This window comes from Hyperolius riggenbachi, chromosome 8, assembly GCF_040937935.1.
Source record: "Hyperolius riggenbachi isolate aHypRig1 chromosome 8, aHypRig1.pri, whole genome shotgun sequence".
NCBI classification, from domain to species: domain Eukaryota; kingdom Metazoa; phylum Chordata; class Amphibia; order Anura; family Hyperoliidae; genus Hyperolius; species Hyperolius riggenbachi.
The window spans coordinates 81,986,930-82,009,650 of NC_090653.1; the positions used below are offsets into that span (position 1 = coordinate 81,986,930).

The following is a 22,721-nucleotide window of genomic DNA, read 5'->3' on the forward strand; positions in this document are numbered from 1 at the left end:
AATGATTTAGCCGGCTGCTGATGTCTGAGCTCAGTAGTGAATTGTTGCCTCGAACGCTCAGGAGAATAGTATCTCTCTGATCTTTCTGATCTATATCTCCTGTCAGGAGAATAATGTCTATCCCTGGAATCACGTCTCCTCCTAGGAGATCTACTTCTGCGAGAATTACTGTAATAATAATAATGTCTCTCAGGTGATCTGTCTCTTCTGCTTGAGAAATATCGCCTTGGAGAGTCTCTGTGAGGTAAATGATTCTTCCTCTTCTTGGAAGACTTTTTATGCTCCTTAGAAGAATCTTTCCCAGATGGTCCTGCATCTTGCGAGGAACGATGGTCAGTCGACTTTGTATGTCTTGACCTCGAGCGGGATCTCGCTTGGGATGAGGATCTGTGACTTTTAGACACTCTACTCTCCCCTTCTCCCTCTGGCGGACTGCGGAGACATAAGCAAAAATACATATGTTCCACTAAAAACATCCGCGTCTTGTTAGAGAGGTAGCACTCTTTTATAAATAAGCCCTTCACCTAGTGATGCAATGATGCAAGTTTTAAACACCCAGTGTGTGGAAAGGCACAAAATGATGTCATTAAGACATCAGTTACCTCTCCTCTCTCCCTTCCTCCATGGGCACCGAGTCCTCATTATCCATGGATTCCCTCTAGAACAACACCTGTCAGAAAACAATCCTAAAATGAATTCCCTAAGCTTGCAATAGCCCAAAACACTTTATGCATTCATAGAAAGTGAAGTCCTCCTCATACCTCTCCAGAAGATTTCAGAGATGTGACCCAATGGGGAAGCGAATCTCCTTGCTCAGACCCCAGGAGGACGCCAGCTGCTCAGGACGATTCCCGCCTTTGCCTGCGCCGACACCAGAGCTACAGCAACGCTGGATCAGCTGTGAGCGCTCTGGCGTCTGGCGCATCCTTTCAGATATGCCGCTCTGGCCGGAGATGACGTCAGCGGAGCCGCCGGCCAATCAGAATGGGGTACGCAAAGTCTCGCGGGATCTCGGGCAATTGGAGGAAGGAGGGAGGAAGCATAGGGCGGAAGGAATCCATCATGCCGCCGTATGAGAACTAGGTAGGGCGCATCTCTAACCGCCATTTAGGCAGCGCAATGCCAGCAGAGCAGGAGAGGCTGAACCTGCTTGAAGAAAAAAAGGTAATAGGGCGCCTATAGAAAAAAAACAAAAAACGGACACCCAAAAACAAAAGACCTTGTCCATCGAGGACAGAAAAAAAAGAGAATGGCAGGGGGGGCGGGTTCTTTTAATTTATTCAAAAAGATCTGTCCATCAGAGTTCAGGGGGAGGAGTTGAACCCAGGAGTATGCCGCCATTTCTGTCCAGGAAATAAAATTCTATGGGATTACTCGCACTGCAGCTTTTTTTAAAAAGCTCTCATTGACTTACATTAAAATCTTGGTAAAATCGCGTGATTTTAGCGCGATACCGAATTTACCACGATTTAATGTGAAAATGGGAGGTTTTTTTTTAAAAGAAAAGCTCTCTGAAATCTGACTAGTCGCTGGCCAGTGCACCTGCACGGCTTTGGCCGCTCGTGTACTTTATCCGCTCCTGCCATCCTGCGCAGGCACACTACGTGTACTATGTACATAAGCGTAGCATGCCTGTGTGTGCAGGACGGCGGCGGAAGCGTGATTGAGTACACTCGCAGCCAGAGCCCCGCAGGCGCCCTGCTGAAAATAGAACTAGCTGCCTGCAGGGGACCAGAGGATCGGTTTGAGACAGCGCAGGCACAGGACATCTACAGGGTGCTGGGGGAAGCCCCAGATAAGTTTTTTTTTTTTTTTTTCATTCCTTTGTTTAGGTTCACTTTAAGGCACATTCACAAGATAATCTATATACTGACATGGTAGCTTTTTCTGACATGCTACACTGTCAGATTTTGCTACTGGTAGCTAAATCTGACGAGGGAGCCTTTTCTGACACAATATGCTGATCAGAGCCTCTGATGCAGAGGCAGAGATTGGAGCTGCTGCCACCCACAGCACCTGTTGTGTCACGTGACTCCGTCCCCCTTCCACAGGCTGACCCCGCCCAGCTGAGGTTGAAGGCGGGATTAGCCACGCCCACTCAGGCGCCAGGCCCTCCTCCTCTATATGTCTATACCGGGCCTGCTCAGCTCAGTGTATTGTTTTTCTCTGATGGCTGATCGGAAGATAGTTTCCTAGTGTGAATTCGGTATGTGTGATCTGGACACTGTGTAGCTTGTAGCGCTTGTTATTCTCTTTGTATACACCGCATCTCGTCTACATGACAGCCCTCTGGAGTCACTGCAGAGGTGCACTAATATGCTTCTCTTACAAAAGTTTCCGTGCTGCACTCTGCATACAGCTTCCCCTACTTACTCCACCAGATCTTATTATTATTACCATGTGATCAGGGTGACCCGTGACTAAACATCAGCAGTTATGGTCAAGCTTGAATTGCAGGAGTTTCAGTAGAAATTGTTTGCCTAGAGAACTTATTAGCAGATCTCTTTTGTTTTTATGGAGGTGTTGGTATATGCAGTAGACCTGATATGGGAGTATTTTGGCTACATCATATGTTCTTATGTATCCACACCACAATTATGTTGAACAGGTCTGTGAAGTTATTTTCACTTAGGATTACTTGTGCATGGATAAGATACAGATTTAATCTGAAATGTGGGTTTGTAGTTTTGTTTTATTATTATTATTATTATTTTTTTTTTTTTACTTTTTATTTATTTTTCCTGTATTAAGTTATGGGAAATGGCATAGCTGAAATGGATAATTGGATAGAGATACTCAGATTTGGAATTAATTGACAGTTCACTTAATTGTTCAGACTAAGTTATTTAATCTAAGTTATTTAATCGCTCTTGTCCGAATCTGATGAAGGTCCTTACACGCGCTCTACAAAATTCAGGGCACACATACACACGTCCGATGTCCTACAAACGACATTATCGACAAGTCTTTGAAATAACCTTGTATGCACACTTTCTATAGAATAGTGTCATTGTACCGACTGCACAACATCAGGTAAAATGCCTGATGTTGGTTGCTTGTTTGATTTTTTTGCACCAATTGTTGCCTGTTTTAGCAAAATCTCTAGAAAGAGAGTAGCAACTGTGTAAAATATTACTGTGAAAATGTGCATGTGTGGGAAGGCTGCCCATAGTTATCAGAGGGGAGTTTTTGTTCGGGTAGGGTCTGACCATAAACTTGAATGCTCAGTTTGGCCAAGCGTATTTGTCTAGGAAATCGGTGAACCACATTAGTATTCTGACCTGCCTGATCAACAACAGTTTGCTACACCCATACCCAGGTTTTTGTCATACTATGTATATAAAGCAGCTTTGGTAATCTATTCCCTTTAATGCAGTGCAAACACATGAAAGAAAGCGATCTTGCTCAATGATTTGGCTGAACATGTGAATGGATAGTACCATTTTGTAGTGTATGTATACCTTCTTTTTTTATTTTATTTAAAAACCACGTTATTACTATTATTATTGTTGTGTTTTTGAGCATGACTGACAGGCTGTGAGAGAGAGTTCCAAAGCAGAGGTGATGCTCGTGAGAAGTATAAACACATATACCTTGGCGTGGAAACATGTGGCCAGTACTTGACATTCTGATGTCATGATGGTGAGATGGTTATGCACGCACTATGGAATTCTGGGACAGTAGTACACTTAAACTATGCGCACCATGTATGCGTAATCTCTAGAGGTCGCTGTTGTTGCTGCAACAGAGCAATTTAGCAGGGCATTCTTGCAGATTCAATCACAGTGAGCAAATCTGCAAAAAATCGACAAGTGTTCGTCCACCTTAACTGTTCCTCAGTGAGGCTACAGTCTGATGTCCCCACTATAGTGTAGGGTAATTTTGAGGAAATCGATTAACCTACCAATAACAATACATTTTGGGATGTTTAAAGCCTTGTGTACAGCATAATGTAGGCAATTGTCCAGGCGATGGATTGATTACCTTCAGCGAAATCAATGGGATCCATCAGATGGGTATAATACTAGACCAGCGTAGTGTACGATGACTCTGGAATCCAATGATTGGTGCCCCCCCAGCAGTGGCCTACCTAGGGTATTTGATGCCCAGTGCTGATTATTTACAGACCGTGGCAACCCCCATGTAAGATCCCCGGTGGTCTGGTGGTAGTGGTACCCCCCATGTGACATCCCTGGTGGTACCCCATCCCCATATAGCTTTCCTGGTGGTCTAGTGGTACCTAATAGGGAGGTCGACATCATTCCGCTCACCCTCCCCCATGGGCCCCCCTTCTGTGTCCCCCTGCAGAGTATGGCACACTGGTATGGCTTGTGAGTGAATCTCACTTGATCTTGATATGTCCATGCTCCTCGGAAGCTGGCCCCTCTCAGCCTGCCTAATCTGCGTCATGCAGGAGACAGGAAGTAGAGTGAGCGGCCGGCTGCCAAGCAGCATGGACACATTGTGATCCGGTGTGATTCACTCATAAGTCACACCGCTGTACCCTACTCCGCAGGTAGACACAGGAGGGGGGGCCCCATGGAGAGGGAGTATGGCTCATACCAATTCCCCTGACCTTGGTTGAATATCAGCAAGCAGAATTCTGAGTTTGGCTATCTGCTGAACTGCCTGTTCTGTGGAGAGAGGAGGGTGGAGGACTAAGCGGCATTGCCTTGCGGCAGGAACTTCACTGAGTAGCCACAGCAGTACATCGCTAATTACACATCTTTACCTGATCAGACATTTGTTCCAGGCAATGACATGTATATGTAGCTTTCATATACACGGAATAAATGCATGGATGTATGTATACTGGGGTGTTGGCTGTTATACTGGTATGGAGAAAGCACTTTACACTTCTCCGCATCCTATGTATATTTAAGTTGTGGTTCCCTCCCTTATTTCTATGAACATAATTAAAGCATGCCATTCCAACTTCTTGTGAGCTGATTATCCAGCTTGATCAGATTCTGTGACTCATATACCATCTTTGGCTGTGTTTCTAAATAGGTGCATTTATTGCAGAAGTCTGGTCCAAGCAGGGCCGGGCAGAGGCGAGAGAGGCTCCAGCCTCAGGGCGCAGTGTAGGAGGTGGCGCACAACTCACTCAGCTATCATTCCCCTATTGTGTTTGAAGCAGAGAAAAATAAGAAAAGGGGATACACGGCAGTAACTGCAAGCCAGATAACTAGAGATTAAGGTGTTGGGCAGAAGGGGGGGGGGGGGGGGGCTGGGGCACCTCTTATTCTAAGAGCAAATAGTGTGCGATGACTGGGAGGGATGGAGGGTGCATTTTGGTGTCTTAGCCTCAGGTGCTGGAGGACCTTGTCCCGTCTCTGGGTCCAAGCAAAGGCTTCTGAAGTTGTGATCTTTTAAAGCTTTCATTTTACCTGATTGACAAGAATATGTTTACTTTCTGTGTTTGTATAGTGGTTAGATCAGCATATTGGGGGGGGCATCACCAGCTGTAGGCCCCAAGGCATAGCTACAGCAGCACCCCTGCCACCGATCGCACAGCAAAGAATAGCCCTGTCTGATCAGTAAATGGATTATGCCTCTGTTTGTGGCACTGTCCTGCTAGCCTTGTGCTGCTCAATGCAAGAAACCACAATGTGGCTGTCATTCCTCCACTGCCCACCCTTGCTCAATCACACGTCTTTTTAAAAGCTTACTGATTGGATATGTTACAGCCAATAAATTACTGACAAATTTGAACAATGATCATGGCTACCTTAATAGTTGGGGATAGAGCTTGGTTTGCCGTGACTGCAGAGCTCCCTGTCTCACTTTTGGAGGAACCAAATGCCTTTCTCCCTCTTTCTTCCTTATTTGTCCCTCTTGCAGGACTGATGTACAGATCCATGTAAATATATGTATTTTTCTACTGAAAAATGTGTATATGTGATGAAGCACAATTTGTAATTTAATCCCTTGGCTGTGTCAGCTGACTGCCATGGCAGAGAGCTCCTTTGTAAATACAGGATGTTAATATGTCTGCTTCCATGAAAGCAGGAAGTGGACACACTGCAGATTTATTGCAGGATTTTTGAGAGCTGTAACAGACATGGTTTTTCTTTCAGGGCCCTTTTCCACTAGCAGTCGCTAGCGTTCACGCTGAACGCTAGCGATTTCTGAATCGCAATTACCGGCGATTCCCCGACGTTTGCGGCTGCGATTTTGCTATGCACTGCATAGCAAAATTGTGGCAAATATCGCTCCGCCGCGCGTTTGCGTTCCCGTAAAAAACGAATCGTGGTAGTGGAAATGACCTACCGCGATTCCTATGTTAAAAAGCAAACCGTAGCGATTGTAAAATCGCTAGCGGTTTGCGTCTTTGCGATTCAGCCAGCGCAAATGCGCTGGTGGAAAAGGGCCCTAAAGGTAATTAAGCTGTTGCGTATCCAAAAGTTAACAAAACAGCCAGATGCAAGTTAGCAATGACAGTTAGTGTGTTTTTCCTTACTTCCTGGTTCACACTGCACAAGGTTTTTTTTTTTTTTATTTAAAAAGCTTTTGCTAATGGAATGCTATGGGGAATTTTAACAAAATACACACACACGCACGCACACACACACACAAGCTTGTAAATTAACTAAGTGCCTAGAAAAGTTTTTGTAGTGTGAATCAGCCCTTAGGCAGTGAAAACACTAGACAGTGCGTTTTCCCTGTGGTTCCTGGGTTGCAGTCATTCTGCGTTTTCCAGCAAAAGTTTTTCTGTATTTATTTGCGATTTTTCACATGTGGTGGAATACATTGCAATTACAGGATCTTCTCAAAAAATTAGCATATTGTGATAAAGTTCATTATTTTCTGTAATGTACTGATAAACATTAGACTTTCATATATGTTATATTCAAATACACACAACTGAAGTAGTTCTAGCCTTTTATTGTTTTAATATTGATGATTTTGGCATACAGCTCATGAAAAGCCAAATTTCCTATCTCAAAAAATTAGCATATTTCATCCGACCAATAAAAGAAAAGTGTTTTTAAAGCAAAAAAAAGTCAACCTTCAAATAATTATGCTCAGTTATGCACTCAATACTTGGTCGGGAATCCTTTTGCAGAAATGACGGCTTCAATGCGGCGTGGCATGGAGACAATCAGCCTGTGGCACTGCTCAGGTGTTATGGAGGCCCAGGATGCTTCGATAATGGCCTTAAGCTCATCCAGAGTGTTGGGTCTTGCATCTCTCAACTTCATCTTCACAATATCCCACAGATTCTCTATGGGGTTCAGGTCAGGAGAGTTGGCAGGCCAATTGAGCACAGTAATACCATGGTCAGTAAACCATTTACCAGTGGTTTTGGCACTGTGAGCAGGTGCCAGGTCGTGCTGAAAAATGAAATCTTCATCTCCATAAAGCTTTTAAGCAGATGGAAGCATGAAGTGCTCAAATCTCCTGATAGCTAGCTGCATTGACCCTGCCCTTGATAAAACACAGTGGACCAACACCAGCAGCTGACATGGCACCCCAGACTATCACTGACTGTGGGTACTTGACACTGGACTTGAGGCATTTTGGCATTTCTCTCTCCCCAGTCTTCCTGCAGACTCTGGCACCTTGATTTCCGAATGACATGTAAAAGTTGCTTTCATCCGAAAAAAGTACTTTGGACCACTTAGCAACAGTCCAGTGCTGCTTCTCTGTAGCCCAGGTCAGGCGCTTCTGCTGCTGTTTCTGTTTCAAAAGTGGGTTTATGCTTCCACCTGCTGAAAAGCTTTATGGAGATGAAGATTTTATTTTTCAGCACGACCTGGCACCTGCTCAGTGCCAAAACCTCTGGTAAATGGTTTACTGACCATGGTATTACTGTGCTCAATTGGCCTGCCAACTCTCCTGACCTGAACCCCATAGAGAATCTGTGGGATATTGTGAAGAGAAAGTTGAGAGACGCAAGACCCAACACTCTGGATGAGCTTAAGGCCGCTATCGAAGCATCCTGGGCCTCCATAACACCTGAGCAGTGCCACAGGCTGATTGCCTCCATGCCACGCCGCATTGAAGCAGTCATTTCTGCCAAAGGATTCCCGACCAAGTATTGAGTGCATAACTGAACATAATTATTTGAAGGTTGACTTTTTTTGTTTTAAAAACACTTTTCTTTTATTGGTGGGATGAAATATGCTAATTTTTTGAGATAGGAAATTTGGGTTTTCATGAGCTGTATGCCAAAATCATCAATATTAAAACAATAAAAGGCTTGGACTACTTCAGTTGTGTGTATTTGAATCTAAAATATATGAAAGTCTAATGTTTATCAGTACATTACAGAAAATAATGAACTTTATCACAATATGCTATTTTTTTGAGAAGATCCTGTACAAATTCATGCGTCATGCAGAAAAAAAGCAGAATGCTGTCTGATTTAAAATTGCAGGGAAAAAAGGGAACACAAATGTACAGTGTGCTGGTTAATATCAGCTCTTCCTGTTCAGTAAGCCTGCACCTAACCAGTGAGGAGACTTTGGGCAAGACTCCCTAACATTGTTGCTGCCTATAGAGCGTGCCCTAGTGGCTGCAGCTCTGGTGCTTTGAGTTCGCCAGAGGAAAATCGCAATATAAATGTTCTGTGTCTACAGGCCATAGACTATAATGGCCAGTGCTGCAGTGCACGCTTGCACGTTTTGTGGTTTCTTGCCTTTAGGATAAGTTACTGGAACTTCCAGAATAGAATGAATTCTCTTCTATAGTGTTATTTAACAGCCATTCATGTGATTGAGTTTCAGGAGCTCTATATAGACAGCTTGGTTTACTGGCATTAGCAGCGTGCAGAAGATTGGGAAATGTACCTATGGTGGACGTGTTTGTGAGCATTGGATTTGCTGACTGAAGCTATGAATCAGCTGTTGTAGCAGTTTGTGTAGCTTCTTCCTCATAGCAGCCTAGCACATGACTGGTGAGTAATTCACAAACATGGGTTGCCTACTCACTTCGCCTGAGGTAACCTCTAAATCTGAGCACATCCAAACCTGACCTAGACAATTTCTAAAGCCTGGTACACACATCCGATTTTGGTTGGCTAAATAGCCAATTTTACCAGTTCCATGTCTTATGAGAGGTGACTTGCACAATCTGCTCAGGGTATCCATAATCTGTTGGCCCTTTTACTGCATGGAGGTGATAACATTGGTCAGTCATTGGCCAATCAAAATTGGATGTGTGGCAGCACCTTTAGAGTCCTCCTTTGTGCTCTCTAAAAATTTATATAAACAGCCACTTACCATAATTGTAAGAAGTATAATGAGCAGTTTAATATAGTAGTTGCAGATTACATAAACATTACATAACTGTGCAGTGATCCAGTAGAAACTACCCAAAATAATCTACAGGTGCCTTCAAACACTTTTATGAGTAAGTTGGCTAAAGATCTTGAAACTATGCTTGGCCAACCTCCTATGCCTTCCTCCACTGAAATAAGTGCGTTATGTGACCAATCGTATGGGGCTGTAGGATGGATGGTTGGAGTTCAGCTCTGCTTTCCGCATGAAGTTTGTCAGACTTTTTTGGTTGCTAGTAGTCCCATGGGGTTCTTAAAACCAAATGGTTTCCAAAATTGAACAAGGTGTACACACGCACTTATGCAGTGGCTAAAAATGTAATTTGTGGTAGTTTCAGATGATCCATTCTGCTGCAATTCTTAGTTCATGTTGCTTGCAGAATGGTGATGTGCTCTGTCCTACAGTATGTCATTTGAAGGGGAGGAAAGGCTCCTGTAGGATTCAGGGAAGTAGCAATTACCTGATCTGGTCCAACCAGTTGCTTGTCATCTGCATGAGGTCATCCTCCGAATACATAAAGGCCTGTACCATCAGCAAACTAATGCCTGGAACAACTGCAATCATTCACGCACACCATCCCTTCGGCCGTCGATAAATCCAAGATGCATGTTGCTGCATGCTGGATTTATATGCTGGCCAAGGGGATGGAGTGAGGGCATCTGGTTGGCTCAGATGCCTCTTTACGGCCTAGTTCACATTATAAATCGCCAGTGCACTTGCAAGCGTGAAGTGCTTTTGTTGGCGCTTTTTTTTTTTTCTTTTTTTTTTTTTTTTTTACTATTAAGGAATGCTTTATTGAAGCATAAAAAAAGAAAGTGGATATACAAACAGACAAACAATGAACAGTACAATATTCATAAAAAAAAACAGCGTGGGAGTATACATACAACTTAAGTAAAGTACAAATCTGATCCACCTGGAAAATGGGGGACTAGAACCAGGGCTGTGGAGTCGGAGTCGTTTATTTCATAAACTGCGGAGGCGGATGATTTTTGTACAAAATCCACAGCCCTGTCAAGTATTAGACTAAGGAGTCGGAGCCATTTTGGGTACCCGGAGTCTGAGTCGTGGTTTCATAAACTGAGGAGTCGGGAGTTGGAGTCGGAAGATTTTTGTACCGACTCCACAGCCCTGACTAGAACCACCCTACTGAGATTCCAGGGATCACCTCAAATATAAAGTCCGATAAAGTCGGTAAGCTCACCAAACTTGTATAAAAAGAAAAGCAAAAAAAAACAAAACCAAACGCTACAAAATAAGACAAACCATGTCATATCAAGTAGCATCAAATATGGGTCCTGATAACCAAGGAAGGGTTTAAAATAAATAAAAAGAGAAAATCCAGGGGATATGAGATATCTATAAAAAGATATTCATATAAGCTCATCATAAATGTCTAGAGTTTCCAGTTTTCTCAGGCACCTCTGGCTATTCTACTGACCACATATGCTATTGCTCCGTTGTTATTGCCTGATGAAGCGGGATCAAACCTGTGAAGCGCGTTGCATATTTGGAGTTCATAAATAAAATATATTGACTGTCTTTACTACAGTCGTTGTGTGTCTACTTGGAGGAGGTAAGTCCACCACTGCCTCCTCTATTTACCAAGAATTTGGTTTTTAAGCTCATTTAGCTTCCTTTTATCCTTTTGGCGCCTCTGTTCTCCTGCATAAAATTGTCATGGTGTCCAGGACCATTCAGTGATGATCTGATCCAAGATTGCTACAGAAATTAAACTCTGCTCTTATTGACAAATCATGGTGGGTTGCAAGCATTCAATGTTATAGGAAACCTTTGCCTCACTCAACACCGACCCTCCCATCCCCAGCTGGGTCTGTAGCATGAGATTATCCTGTTACTACAGTGACTGTCCTCAAGTCACATGACAGACTGCAGGTCTTTCATGAAACTGATTACACAGCCTGTCATGTGGTTACACATTCTGCACAGTGGCTGTATGGTCTTGCAAATCTTGTAGGTTTTACATGTTGACTCATGACTGACTGTTCCATTGATAGTTTATAGTCACAGATTGTAACATACAATTGTCCTTCCAGTACCACATTAAATCTATCTGGTTTACATAATTGAAAGCTATCTGTTTTAGGACTTCCGGGCTTACAGGTAAGTGTGTAAGGGCTGGTTAACACGGACGGTTCTGCGACGTTAAACGATGGCCTCGTCGCTTGTCTAATGCTGGGAATACACGGTTCGTTTTTGCCTTCGTTTAAACCTTCGTTTCGATTGTGCCTTTTGTCCTTTTCGATCCCGAAATAATCAGTCATACGGTTAATATCACCACCCACGGTTTAGTTTTTTTTTCCGATTCTGATGGTTTCGTTTTTCCAATGATCGAAGGCTGCAAAGAAACGAAACGAAAATCCCTTTTTACAGGGACGGACTAGCAAAAACGAATGTATAATCGATCTGAACAGCCATCAAGCCTACCAATGGCTCGATTAGATGGATAAAGAGAGATAATATCAAACATGTTCGATCACTAGTCGTTCGTTTTTGGGGTCTATTAATCGAAACTATAATGAGATTATGACTATTTTCACATACGTTTTCAACACTCGATTCGTTTACCGAACGAATCGAAGGTTTAAACGAAGGCAAAAACGAACCGTGTATTCCCAGCATAACACTGTCCATTCAAATGATTGGACAGTGGTTGGTATGATCGCCTACTGACGTTTGCACAAATGCCATGTTTTTTTTCCTGATTTTCGCTGTCGTCTGCCCGACACTTAGCCGATCCTGGAAGCAACATGTTAGTTTACAGGATCATTTACCGCCACCCTGTACCCCTGTGGGGATAAAAAGTGCAGCACGGCGGAAAATGAATCAGAAAGCCAGCAAATGCTTTTCTGCAAGCTTCCATAGAAGTTTTTAAAATGAGACACCGGTCTGCCGCGGGCGGCTTGTTCAGACGTCTGCATTAACCAGCCCTAAATCTAATATAAGCACAAGTGTAAATAATGTTATATTGACCATGCAAATCAAAAAGGAATAATCTGTATTAGATTAAGTTAAAGTGAAATTGTGGATTAAGTATAAAGTGACAATATATCTCTAATGTATGCCTTCAGGACTGTGAATAGTTGATCGGGACACAAAATGAAGCCAAAAGTCGTATACAAACCGGTAGGTATTCATTAGCTGTTAGTTGTGTTTTGTATGTCTTTGTATTTGCATATAGGGGAGCATTAAAACATGTTTAAAGAGAACCCGAGGCAGTGCGAAGGGTGGGCATGGGGCAGATGGGAAACAAAGGCATGTTCTCTGCCCCCCCCCCCCCAACATGCAGTTTTCTTCCCACCCTTCCCCACCGTGCTATAGCCCCCTGAAATTAGCAACAATGATTGTCACTATTTCTGAGGGTAATGGGAGGAGAGGGATTCACTGCTCAAAAAGCCCACTGGGGGCGTCCCTGCAGGGTTTCCAGAGCTGCCACTCGGCAGCTGTTCCTCCCTGGCCATGCCCTCTATCCCCTGCCTCCCTGCACGCTGGGAGAGAATCTCTTTTCTTCCAGAATCGTGAAAATGGGTGTATTTTAAAGAGAGCCCGAGATGGGGACATAAAATAAAAAAAAACCTTACCGTGGGGGGGGGGGGGGGGGGCAGTTATCCTTTATTCACAGATTGAATTTTGCCATAATCGTAAACCCCTACTTTTAACCTGCTCTGACACTGAAGACCTACAGTACCCATACACAGCAGGCTAAAATGTAATCTCTCAAAATGACTGATTGTTCGACCATTGCCGACCAGAAGAATCCTACAAGGTTAAACATTTTTGCTGTTGGCCATCTTTATTGTCGAACCTCATTCAATCTGCCAATGCCATAAGGCGAAACAACTTAAAACTTCCTGCTAGTTTACGGCTGGCTTTATTAGTCTTAGGTAACTGGTTGTCCTGTTACTTACGGTGGCCATACATCAGGCAACTGAATTGGAGGAAAATCAGTGCCATCAAAAGCATGCCTAATCGATGGTGGGATAAATTTTGGGCCGAAAAACTGGTCACATGTATTGGTTGGCTATGCTGCAAGATGTAGGGCCGAATCCCCACCAAGTGCAGTATACTTTACCTGTCCATGTCTGCCGCTGGCTCCGTCTTCATACACTCGCCCTGCGTACTTGCTGGTATAACGTGGGCACGTGTGTGATGCCAGCAGCTGACAGGTAAAGTATACTTTACCAGGGGGAAACATTTTACATTTGGGGTGACAGCATTGGGGGGTGGTGGATGTGGTGTCACAAGGCTGATTCGATGATTTCATGCTGAAATTGATTGGAGAATCGGCCCAGAGGTGTAATAGCCACAGCAGCTGCTATGGGGCCCTGAAGCAGAGGGGGCCCAGGTGGTTCCTAATAAATTCACCATTAATTATCTCCACAGTGACTTTGTCTCACTGCCCATGAACTTGTTTGCTTGTGAATGTAAATGGCCCAATTAACTCATATCCTTAGGGTAGGGGCAGGTGGTATTGCTTGAGAGTGCCTACATCTGAGAGCCCCATGAAAGTTTTGCTCTGGAGCCCCATGGTCTCTAGCTACGCCACTGAATCGGCCTGTGGTGTATGGTCAGCTGACAGATCTCTATCAGATTCGATCAGAGAGAGATCTGTCTCTTGGTTGATCTGCCCATACATCTTCTGATGTACCAGTATGTTCCCTTGTACCAGCCAGGCACTTACTAGCAGCTTGTAAAGGGATTATTTCAAAACTGCCGTCCATATCGATCTCTGAAGATCATTTTGATTGACATGTTTTAGTTTTAAAGTTGTTTGCACAAATACAACCATAAGCAGTTGCGTTGATGGCCCAATGCTAGTGCTTACTAGGGACGATCAAAGATATGCGAATTCTTCTGAGTTGATGCACATTTTTATGCAACTGTATGTAGTTTTTGAAAATGGATCAATCAATTTACACTTAGTTTTAAATTGATTGGTCCTTTTTCAAGCCGCATAAAAATGTGCATAATTTTGGAAGTATTCGCATCTCATTGATCATCCCTAGTGCTTACCACGTCACAACTACTTGTGTTTGTTCCTTGTGTTCCCACAACAGTCCAATACAGCTGCAGGAGAAACACAACAGCCACCCTAATTGCAACAGACTGCAGAGCAACTGCTGTGCATGTTAAGAAGGCGTTCACTGTCCTTGAACTGCAGCCTTTACTGTTTAGTTCCCCCCCCCCCCCCCCCACTCGGTACCTTGACACTGAATGAATGCCCCCAGTCCCTAACATTCCCATTGAGTGCTATGACACTTGTTTTCTTTACCGTAAAGGATGATTTAGCTCGCCTTAGATGACACATAACTAATGTATGTACTTAACCAAGGCTTCCTGACTTGACAAATCAGATTGTCCCTAAGGTTGTAAAGTTTTTATTATTTCTCTCCAGGTATCCATTCCAGAGGAAATAGAGGATCCTGCTGCCTATATGGCTCGCATGCAAGAAACTGCCCGCAAGGTGAGATGGCCAGAACTCCAGACCCTGTAACTGCATGAAAACTACTAAATGCCCAACTAAATCCAACACTGAAGTTATTTGAATGGACTCCGAGCACCTCTCATGAGTATGCCTTTAAGACTCCCACCACTACTGGAAAGTACTTAAAAATGCATACCTTTCTGTAGCTTGGGCTCTCCTTTCATTTGATGCCTGAATCGCCGTTCTACACCAAATAGTTTTTGTTTGATTTCAATTTAAAAATCGCGACTGCCATCTTGGTTATGTTATAACTTCCGGGTCACTCCTGTCCTCTCTGCTACAGAAGTGCATCACTGAATGAAGCAGGAAGAGGAAGTGACACGCATGGCCATTGCAAGAGGCTCCTCCAGAGGGGTCATAGCACGACTTTGTTGGAAGTCGTCTGGCTTAAAGGCATGCCCATGAGAGGTGCTCGGAGCCCCTTTAATTCTGAAAACATGCAAATTATAAGCACTTTGGCATTTTCAGATTTAAATATCTGTTTTCTGGCTGTGCTTGTCTGCAGCTGTACACCTTTCAATGCACATGAAAGAACTCAGCACTGTCTGGCTTCCTGTTCAGAGAGTGATGTTTTGAAATCTCACTTCCTATGAACTATAAGTCTGCAGCAGGCTGTTGAATAGTGACTGACACAAACGTCTGCCTTTCTTTTGTATTTAGATTGAATATGGATGAGGTAGGTAGTAATCTGTGCAGCTAAAGTAACAAATGTGCAAACTAGATCACTGCCTGCCTTTGCCATCAGCCTCAACCACATATTTTGCTGTAATGCTGGGAAATGTAGTCTAGCCTTTATGCTTTCCACTATGGGAGTCAATTACCGAAATCTCTGCTGATTGACCCGCCCACTAGCTAAATGTACAGGAGAGTAAGTGAGCTGTACTGCAGCAACAAGCACATCTGACTCTTGGAAGATATATTTTGAGCACTGCTTTGCTTCTTTGAATTGTTTATATTAATTTGTAAACCTCAATGGGATTATCCTTTCACATATTCAGTTTTGAGTGTGGTTGGGTTTTATAGTACACCTGTCACAAATGGACGGTAAAGAATCAATCAGTGATATGAACTTTCAGCTATTCTCATGGCTGTTTGTGGTTTCATATTTTCTTGTCATGTCTTGTGTTGGGCTCCTTGTTGCATTGAAAAGTGCTTTAACTAGTTCTTCAACTAGTTGCAGTAGAATCTCCAGATTTTTTGTAGATAAAATTCATGTCTCTAAGGCAGGGTTCACAGTTGCCAAAGTTCAGCATTTTTTTTCTTTTTTTTGCTGTGGGAAAACACAAACCTATTTTCCACACTTAGGCTTTGTTCCGCGTTTTCTGTGGGATTTCCCTCCCTTACCTGTGCTCTATGTAAACACCCCTGTAAAGCCTAAAGGTAATCATAGGACTTTTGGCCCCTTAGCGCACCTATGCTGCAAAAAAGTCACACGTGGTATCGCCGTACTCAGGAAAAATACTAGTATAATGTATTTTGGGGTTTATTTTTACACATACCCATGCTGGGTGGGAGAAATATCTCTGTAAATGGACAATTGTGTGTATATTAAAAAAAAAAAAAAAAAATTGTCCATTTACAGAGATTATTCTCCCACCCAGCATGGATATGTGTAAAAAAATACACCCCAAAACACATTATACTACTTCTCCTGGCTCTAAACCGTGAGGAGTAGTCTTGAAACAAAATTTCTCAAAATGACCTGTGAAATCCTAAAGGTACTCATTGGACTTTGGGCCCCTTAGCGCAGTTAGGGTGCAAAAAAGTGCCACACATGTGGTATCGCCGTACTCGGGAGAAGTGGTACAATGTATTTTGGGGTGTATTTTTACACATACCCATGCTGGGTGGGAGAAATAACTCTGTAAATGGACAATTGTGTGTAAAAAAAAATCAAGATTGTCATTTACAGAGGTATTTCTCCCACCTAGCATGGGTATGTGTAAAAATACACCTCAAAACACATTGTACTACTTCTCCTGAGTATGGCAATACCACATGTGACACTGCAGCCTAGGTGCGCTAAGGGGCCCAATGTCCTATGAGTACCTTTAGGATTTCACAGTTCATTTTGAGGCATCTGGTTTCTAGACTACTCCTCACGGTTTAGGGCCCCTAAAATGCCAGGGCAGTATAGGAACCCCACAAGTGACCCCATTTTAGAAAAGACACCCCAAGGTATTCCGTTAGGAGTATGGTGAGTTCATAGATTTTGTTTTTTGGCACAAGTTTGTGGAAAAAAAATTCCACTAAGTGTCATTTTCCACTAACTTGTGACAAAAAAAAAATCTTCTCTGAACTCACTATACACCTAACAGAATACCTTGGGGTGTCTTCTTTCTAAAATGTGGTCACTTGTGGGGTTCCTATACTGCCCTGGCATTTTAGGGGCCCTAAACCGTGAGGAGTAGTCTGGAAACCAAATGCCTCAAAATGACTGTTCAGGGGTATAAGCATCTGCAAATTTTGATGACAGGTGGTCTATGAGGGGTCGAATTTTGTGGAACAGATCATAAGCAGGGTGGCCTCTTAGATGATAGGTTGTATTGGCACTGAAGTGCAGGAAGCGCAGGATGTTCTCAAATCATGACCTGGACATGGCAGCAGAGAACATGGGCATGTGATGTATTGGGTTCCTAGACCAATAAGGCCGCAATACATTCTTTTTGACTAGACCCATGTTAAGAAGGCCCCAAAAAATGTTAAGTTTGAAAACTTGGAGTGGTTTCCACTGAAAAGGCTGGGCATGGTAGCTTCTCGGATTCGCAGTTGTGTATTGTGTTCCATAACAGTTGGTCTCAGCCACAATTAAGTCGTAGAGATCCACGGTGCAAAACAGATGAGAAAAGTCTAGGGCCAATCCTAGATTATTTGTCTCCACCTGGACTCCAGACTGGGCAGTGAAAGGGGGCAGTACGGGTGCGGCGGAACCAGGGGATTGCCAATTGGGATTTGCCAAGACCTCTGGGAGACTATGGGTAGTACGGGCCCGTTTTGCTGGTTGCTGCGACTCGGGTCTTACTGCACGTGCCACCAAACCAGTTTCTACTACCATGCTGGTGCTCGCCACTTCACCAGGGTCTACGGTAGTACTGGTGCTAGGTCCAGGAGATGCTACGCTGCTGGTGCATGCCTCACCAAGAAAACTTGGATCAGCGCTAGCACCACTCTGCTGCCCTTGAGTCTGATCCTGGGGTCCATTGACATAAGGTGTGGGACGCCTGGCTCTAGCTGGGACCTCAATCTTGTCATTGCTATCGGTCAGAGAGCCACTGCTGTTCACCGGTTCGTATTCTGACCCTGATGATTCAACAGATGAGGCTTCCCAATCGCACTCACCCAACTAGGCAAGAATCTCGGCGGCCTCTTCAGCGGAATAACCTTTTTTTTTTTTTTTTTTTTTTTTTTCCATGGTGGACTGCTAAATTTAGGGGTATTCCTCTGAGACTACCCAGGAAAAAGAGCACCTACCTAGCAAAAGGGAGTACTTGTGTAGTAGAAAGCTGTGGTCACTGAGTATTGATTAAAAAAAAAAATAAAAACTGATCTTTACAGCCCCACAGTTGTTGTTTTTGCAGGGATTTTTGCAGTAGTCAGAAAACAAAATTCTGTCACTGCAGTGGGGCGGGTGAGGGTTTGGCCAGGTGATCAGAAGCCCGCAGGGGGCAGATTAGGGCCTGATCTGATGGGTAGGAGTGCTAGGGGGTGACAGGAGGTGACTGGTGTTTCAGGGGGTGATTAGATTAGAGGGTGATTAGAGGGGAGAATAGATGCAATCAATGCACTGGGGAGGTGATAGGAAGGGGGTCTGAGGGTTTGGCCGAGTGATCAGGAGCCCACACAGGGCAAATTAGGGCCTGATCTGATGGGTAGGTGTGCTAGGGGGTGACAGGAGATGATTGATGGGTGTCTCTGGGTGTGATTAGAGGGGGAATAGATGCAATCAATGCACTGGGGAGGTGGTTAGGGGGGGTCTGAGGGTGTGGGCGGGTGATTGGGTGCCCGCAAGGGGCAGATAAGGGTCTGATCTGATGGGTAGCAGTGACAGGGGGTGATTGATAGGTGATCACTGGGTGATTAAAGGGGAGAACCGATGTAAATAATGCACTGAGGAGGTGATCAGGTGGATGTGAGGGTGATCTGCGGGTGTGGGCAGGGTGCCTGCAAGGGGCAGATTAGGGTCCGATCTGATGGGTAGCAGTGACGGGGTGATTGATGGGTGATCAGAGGGGAGAACAGATGTAAACTATGCACTTGGGAGGTGATCTGAGGGCTGGTCTGTGGGTGATCTGAGGGTGTGGGCGGGTGATCAGGTGCCCGCAAGGGGCCGGTTAGGGTCTGATCTGATGGGTGGCAGTGACAGGGGGTGATTGATGGGTGATTGACAGGCGATCAGTGGGTGATTACAGGGGAGAATAGATGTATACAGTACACGGGGGGGGGGGGGCGCGTCTGGGGATGATCTGAGGGTGGGGGGTGATCAGGGGTTTAGGACCTAATCTAAAATTTAGTGTTGACAGATAGTGACAGGGGGTGATTGATGGGTGATTAGGGGGGTGATTGGGTGCAAACAGTGGTCTGGAGGGGGTGATCAGGGGGGGGGGGGTCTGAGGGGTGCTGTGGGCGATCAGGGGGCAGAATCAGTGTGCTGGTGTTTTTACTACAAGGGCTGCCTCCTCCCCCTGGTGGTCCTTTCGATCACTGGGACCACCAAGGGAGGAGGCAGCCTGTATAATACTTTGTATACATTACAAAGTGTATTTTACACTTTGTACGCGGCAGATCGGTGGTTAACAACCCACCGGCGCTGCTAAATGGCCGGCGGGTTGACGCCATGGGTGGGCGGAGCCTAATGGCGGCGGATGCGCACGCATCTATGCGCACGGTCCCCAGCTAGTCAGTCCCTCAGGTACTGCCGCCGATCGGCGTTACGCGGTTCTGGGGGTGCCACTTTGACGCCGCCAATTGGTAGTGGGCGGTCGGCAAGTGGTTAAACAGATAATATAAACCAAAGGAGCAGGTGAGCATTACAGTAAAGCATCACATTGGGCAGTCTCTTTAGGGTGGTTTTAGGGCTTCTTCACACTGTAAGTGGTGCTGAGCAATGGACACTGCTTGGTACTGCCAGACAGCACTTCTGGCTGCCCTTTTCTATTTAAACCCATTGCTTGAGTTCACACCAGTGCAGAGTAGCATTCTTCAAGTGGACCTGAACTCTTGCACAACACACAATGAAAAGTATTTATTCCACAGAGTTACTGAAGAAGTCCACTGCTGTGTTCTGGTGTTTTTTTATTTATTTATTTATTTTTGTAGCCACATCAAAGTGCCTAATTAGTTCTTATAATTATCTGTGAATAGACTGCTGGAACACTGCCTTGGCTGTCTCCTCATACAGTAAACACTGAGGATTAACCCTTTCAGTGCTCCCTGGAAAGTGAATCTGTTAAAATGTCATGGTCTTTTGTTGGATTTCAATATATTGTAATGAAGAAATATTTTACCCCATAAAGGTTATCATGCTGTGGCTAATCTTTAGAGCAGAGAGTAAGTTTTGAGTTTGAAACAGCAGCAGTATTTTGATGCACAGGATGTTCAGCCACATTGTTTGTCCATTTTCTTCTGTCACGTTTAGTCTAGTACATGTACGCACCTGTAGTGATCTGTTATAACTATTTGAGCATTTCCATCATTTTCGCCGACGACACCACCATTGTCGGCCTCATCACTAAAAATGACGAGGAAGCGTACCGCCACCAGGTTGAGAGCATCTGCCACTGGTGCAGGGAGAACGGGCTGGTCCTAAACACGGCAAAAACTGTTGAGATGATTGTTGATTTCAGGAAGCACGCCAGCGCCCCCCCTCCAATTCGGATCGATGACAAAGAAGTTGAAAGAGTTCCCTGTGTCCGACTTCTGGGCACAACCATCTCAAACAACCTGAAGTGGAAGGCAAACACCTCCTCCATCCAGAGGAAAGCCCAGCAGAGGTTATTCTTTCTCCGTCAACTGAAGAAGTTCGGATTGTCCCCGAAACTTCTGACCAGCTTCTACTCTGCTACAATTGCATCTGTCCTCTGCTCTTCCATCCTAGTCTGGTACGCCAGCTCCTCCGCCAGCGACAGACACAAATTACAGAGTGTCATCAGATCAGCGGAGAGAATTATAGGAAAACCGCTACCTGCTCTGGACCTCCTCTACCACTCAAGGCTGAGCTCTAGAGCTTGGAGGATTGTAAATGACCCCTCGCACCCAGGCAACCGTTTTTTCAGCCAGCTTCCTTTGGGCCGGAGGTACCGGTCCATCTACACCAGGACCACTAGACACAGAAATAGCTTCTTCCCCTCAGCTGTAAACTCACTAAACTCACACCACGCACTCCCCACCACAACGTGATCATGTACTGCCGCCACACATATCCCTCACACACCTGAGTGCTGTGTATCTATGCAAAAATTTGGAAATGCAAATGTAAATTGAGTGTTGAATGTTGTCTCTGTATGTAATATCTGATATAGTGTTGATCCTTTTGATGTATTCTGTGTACCCTATCCTACCTGTATCTGTACGTGCCAAGACCAATTCCGGGCACGACCCAGTCGTGCTTGGCGAAAATAAAGATTCTGATTCTGATTTTATGTGAACTGAAGAAGTCAACTGAGGACATGTCTGCAGTATCTGATGGGTAAATGATGCTTAACACATGTGACACAGTGACATTCTCTGTCCTGCAGTATTATCGCTATGCGGTCCTCATCGCCTGTCTGGTCACGGTCCTCTTCTGTGTAATGGCTGCTCAGCTTTTCCTCCTTCCGCTGTTCTGTAGCAGCTCTGAGGTGTCGACAGAGACAACGGCCAGCCTGGACCAGCAATGTAATGACCCCTGCAAGTAAGTAACGGTGTAAAGACCTGGAAAGAGACAAGGGGTTTCCTGAGGGTCCGGTACGTGACTATGGGGCTATGCCCTTGGTGCGGTTTCTCCACAGCTGTTGGTTACTTGGTAACTTTTAGCTTATGTTTTATTCAAAATAGAAAAAAAAATCAGTTTAGCTTACCTTGGGCTTCTTGCTGCCCCCCGGAATCATGCTCTGCCAGCGCCGTCCTTCCGAGACCCTCCGGCCAGCAGCGGTGACCCCCTCAAAGCTGGCCAGCCATGCGCTTGCTCACTGGGTCCTCATGCACGGCAGGGTTCTGGAAAATTGCTGCAGCACATTCGCAGAGTGCTCCCAATAACGGGAGTGCGCTCAGGGTGCAGGTGGCTCGGGGCTGTGCATGCGTAGTAGTAGCCTCCGACTGGCCGCGACCGGACAGCTTTGAGTGGGTCCCCACTGCTCACTGAAGGGTCTCGGAAGCGCAGGCACATGACTGCAGAGGGCTGCAAGTAGCTTCAGGTAAGTTCAGCTTAAATAACCCTTTAACCAATACTGTAATTCAAAAGTGCCAGAGCTGCAACATTATATTTATCCGGGACTTATAAATAATCAGTGTGAAAAGATATAGGTATTGTTTGCTGCAGCATAGTCTCTTATTAAAGCAATACTGAAGCCTCTTGTACAAAAAAAACAAAAAAAGTGAGAGGCTACCCTATCGTTCCAGTGCTGTCCTCTGTTCAAATCTGCCACCTCTGTGAGCTCTCGGAAAGCTTTAGAAGCACTTGTGTCCGCAAGTGCTTCTGATGATGGACGGCTCCGTACTGTGCATGCATGAGTGCGTGCTACTGCATGTGCAGTAAAGAGCCACCCGTCTTTAGAAGCACTCATGTTCCCAAGTGATTCTGAGGATCACCGAAGGCGTATTTAACCACTTGGTCCTCACCGAGAGAGCACCAGGAAGGCTCTGTGAGATCCAGAACCTTCCCTCGCTTCAGTGTAATTTTGGAATCCTAGTCATTGTAGTGACTCTCCCTGCTCAGCACCGATCCACCTAGATCT

The 22,721-nt window shown here is 44.9% G+C and overlaps 1 protein-coding gene across 2 annotated transcripts in view; it reads left to right on the forward strand.

Moving 5' to 3' along the window:
• PLD3 (phospholipase D family member 3) overlaps nt 1-22,721 on the forward strand; it is a 167,805-nt gene that overhangs the window by 119,802 nt on the left and 25,282 nt on the right. Inside the window, exons 1-4 of one of the 2 annotated variants that reach the window (XM_068250807.1) lie at nt 2,094-2,206; nt 12,377-12,431; nt 14,701-14,769; nt 21,525-21,679. In XM_068250807.1, the coding sequence (XP_068106908.1) occupies nt 12,405-12,431; nt 14,701-14,769; nt 21,525-21,679 (251 nt within the window). In that variant the 5' untranslated portion in view covers nt 2,094-2,206; nt 12,377-12,404. Of the gene's footprint in view, nt 1-2,093; nt 2,207-12,376; nt 12,432-14,700; nt 14,770-21,524; nt 21,680-22,721 lie in introns of those variants that run through there. The other variant, XM_068250808.1, reaches the window with a different exon arrangement.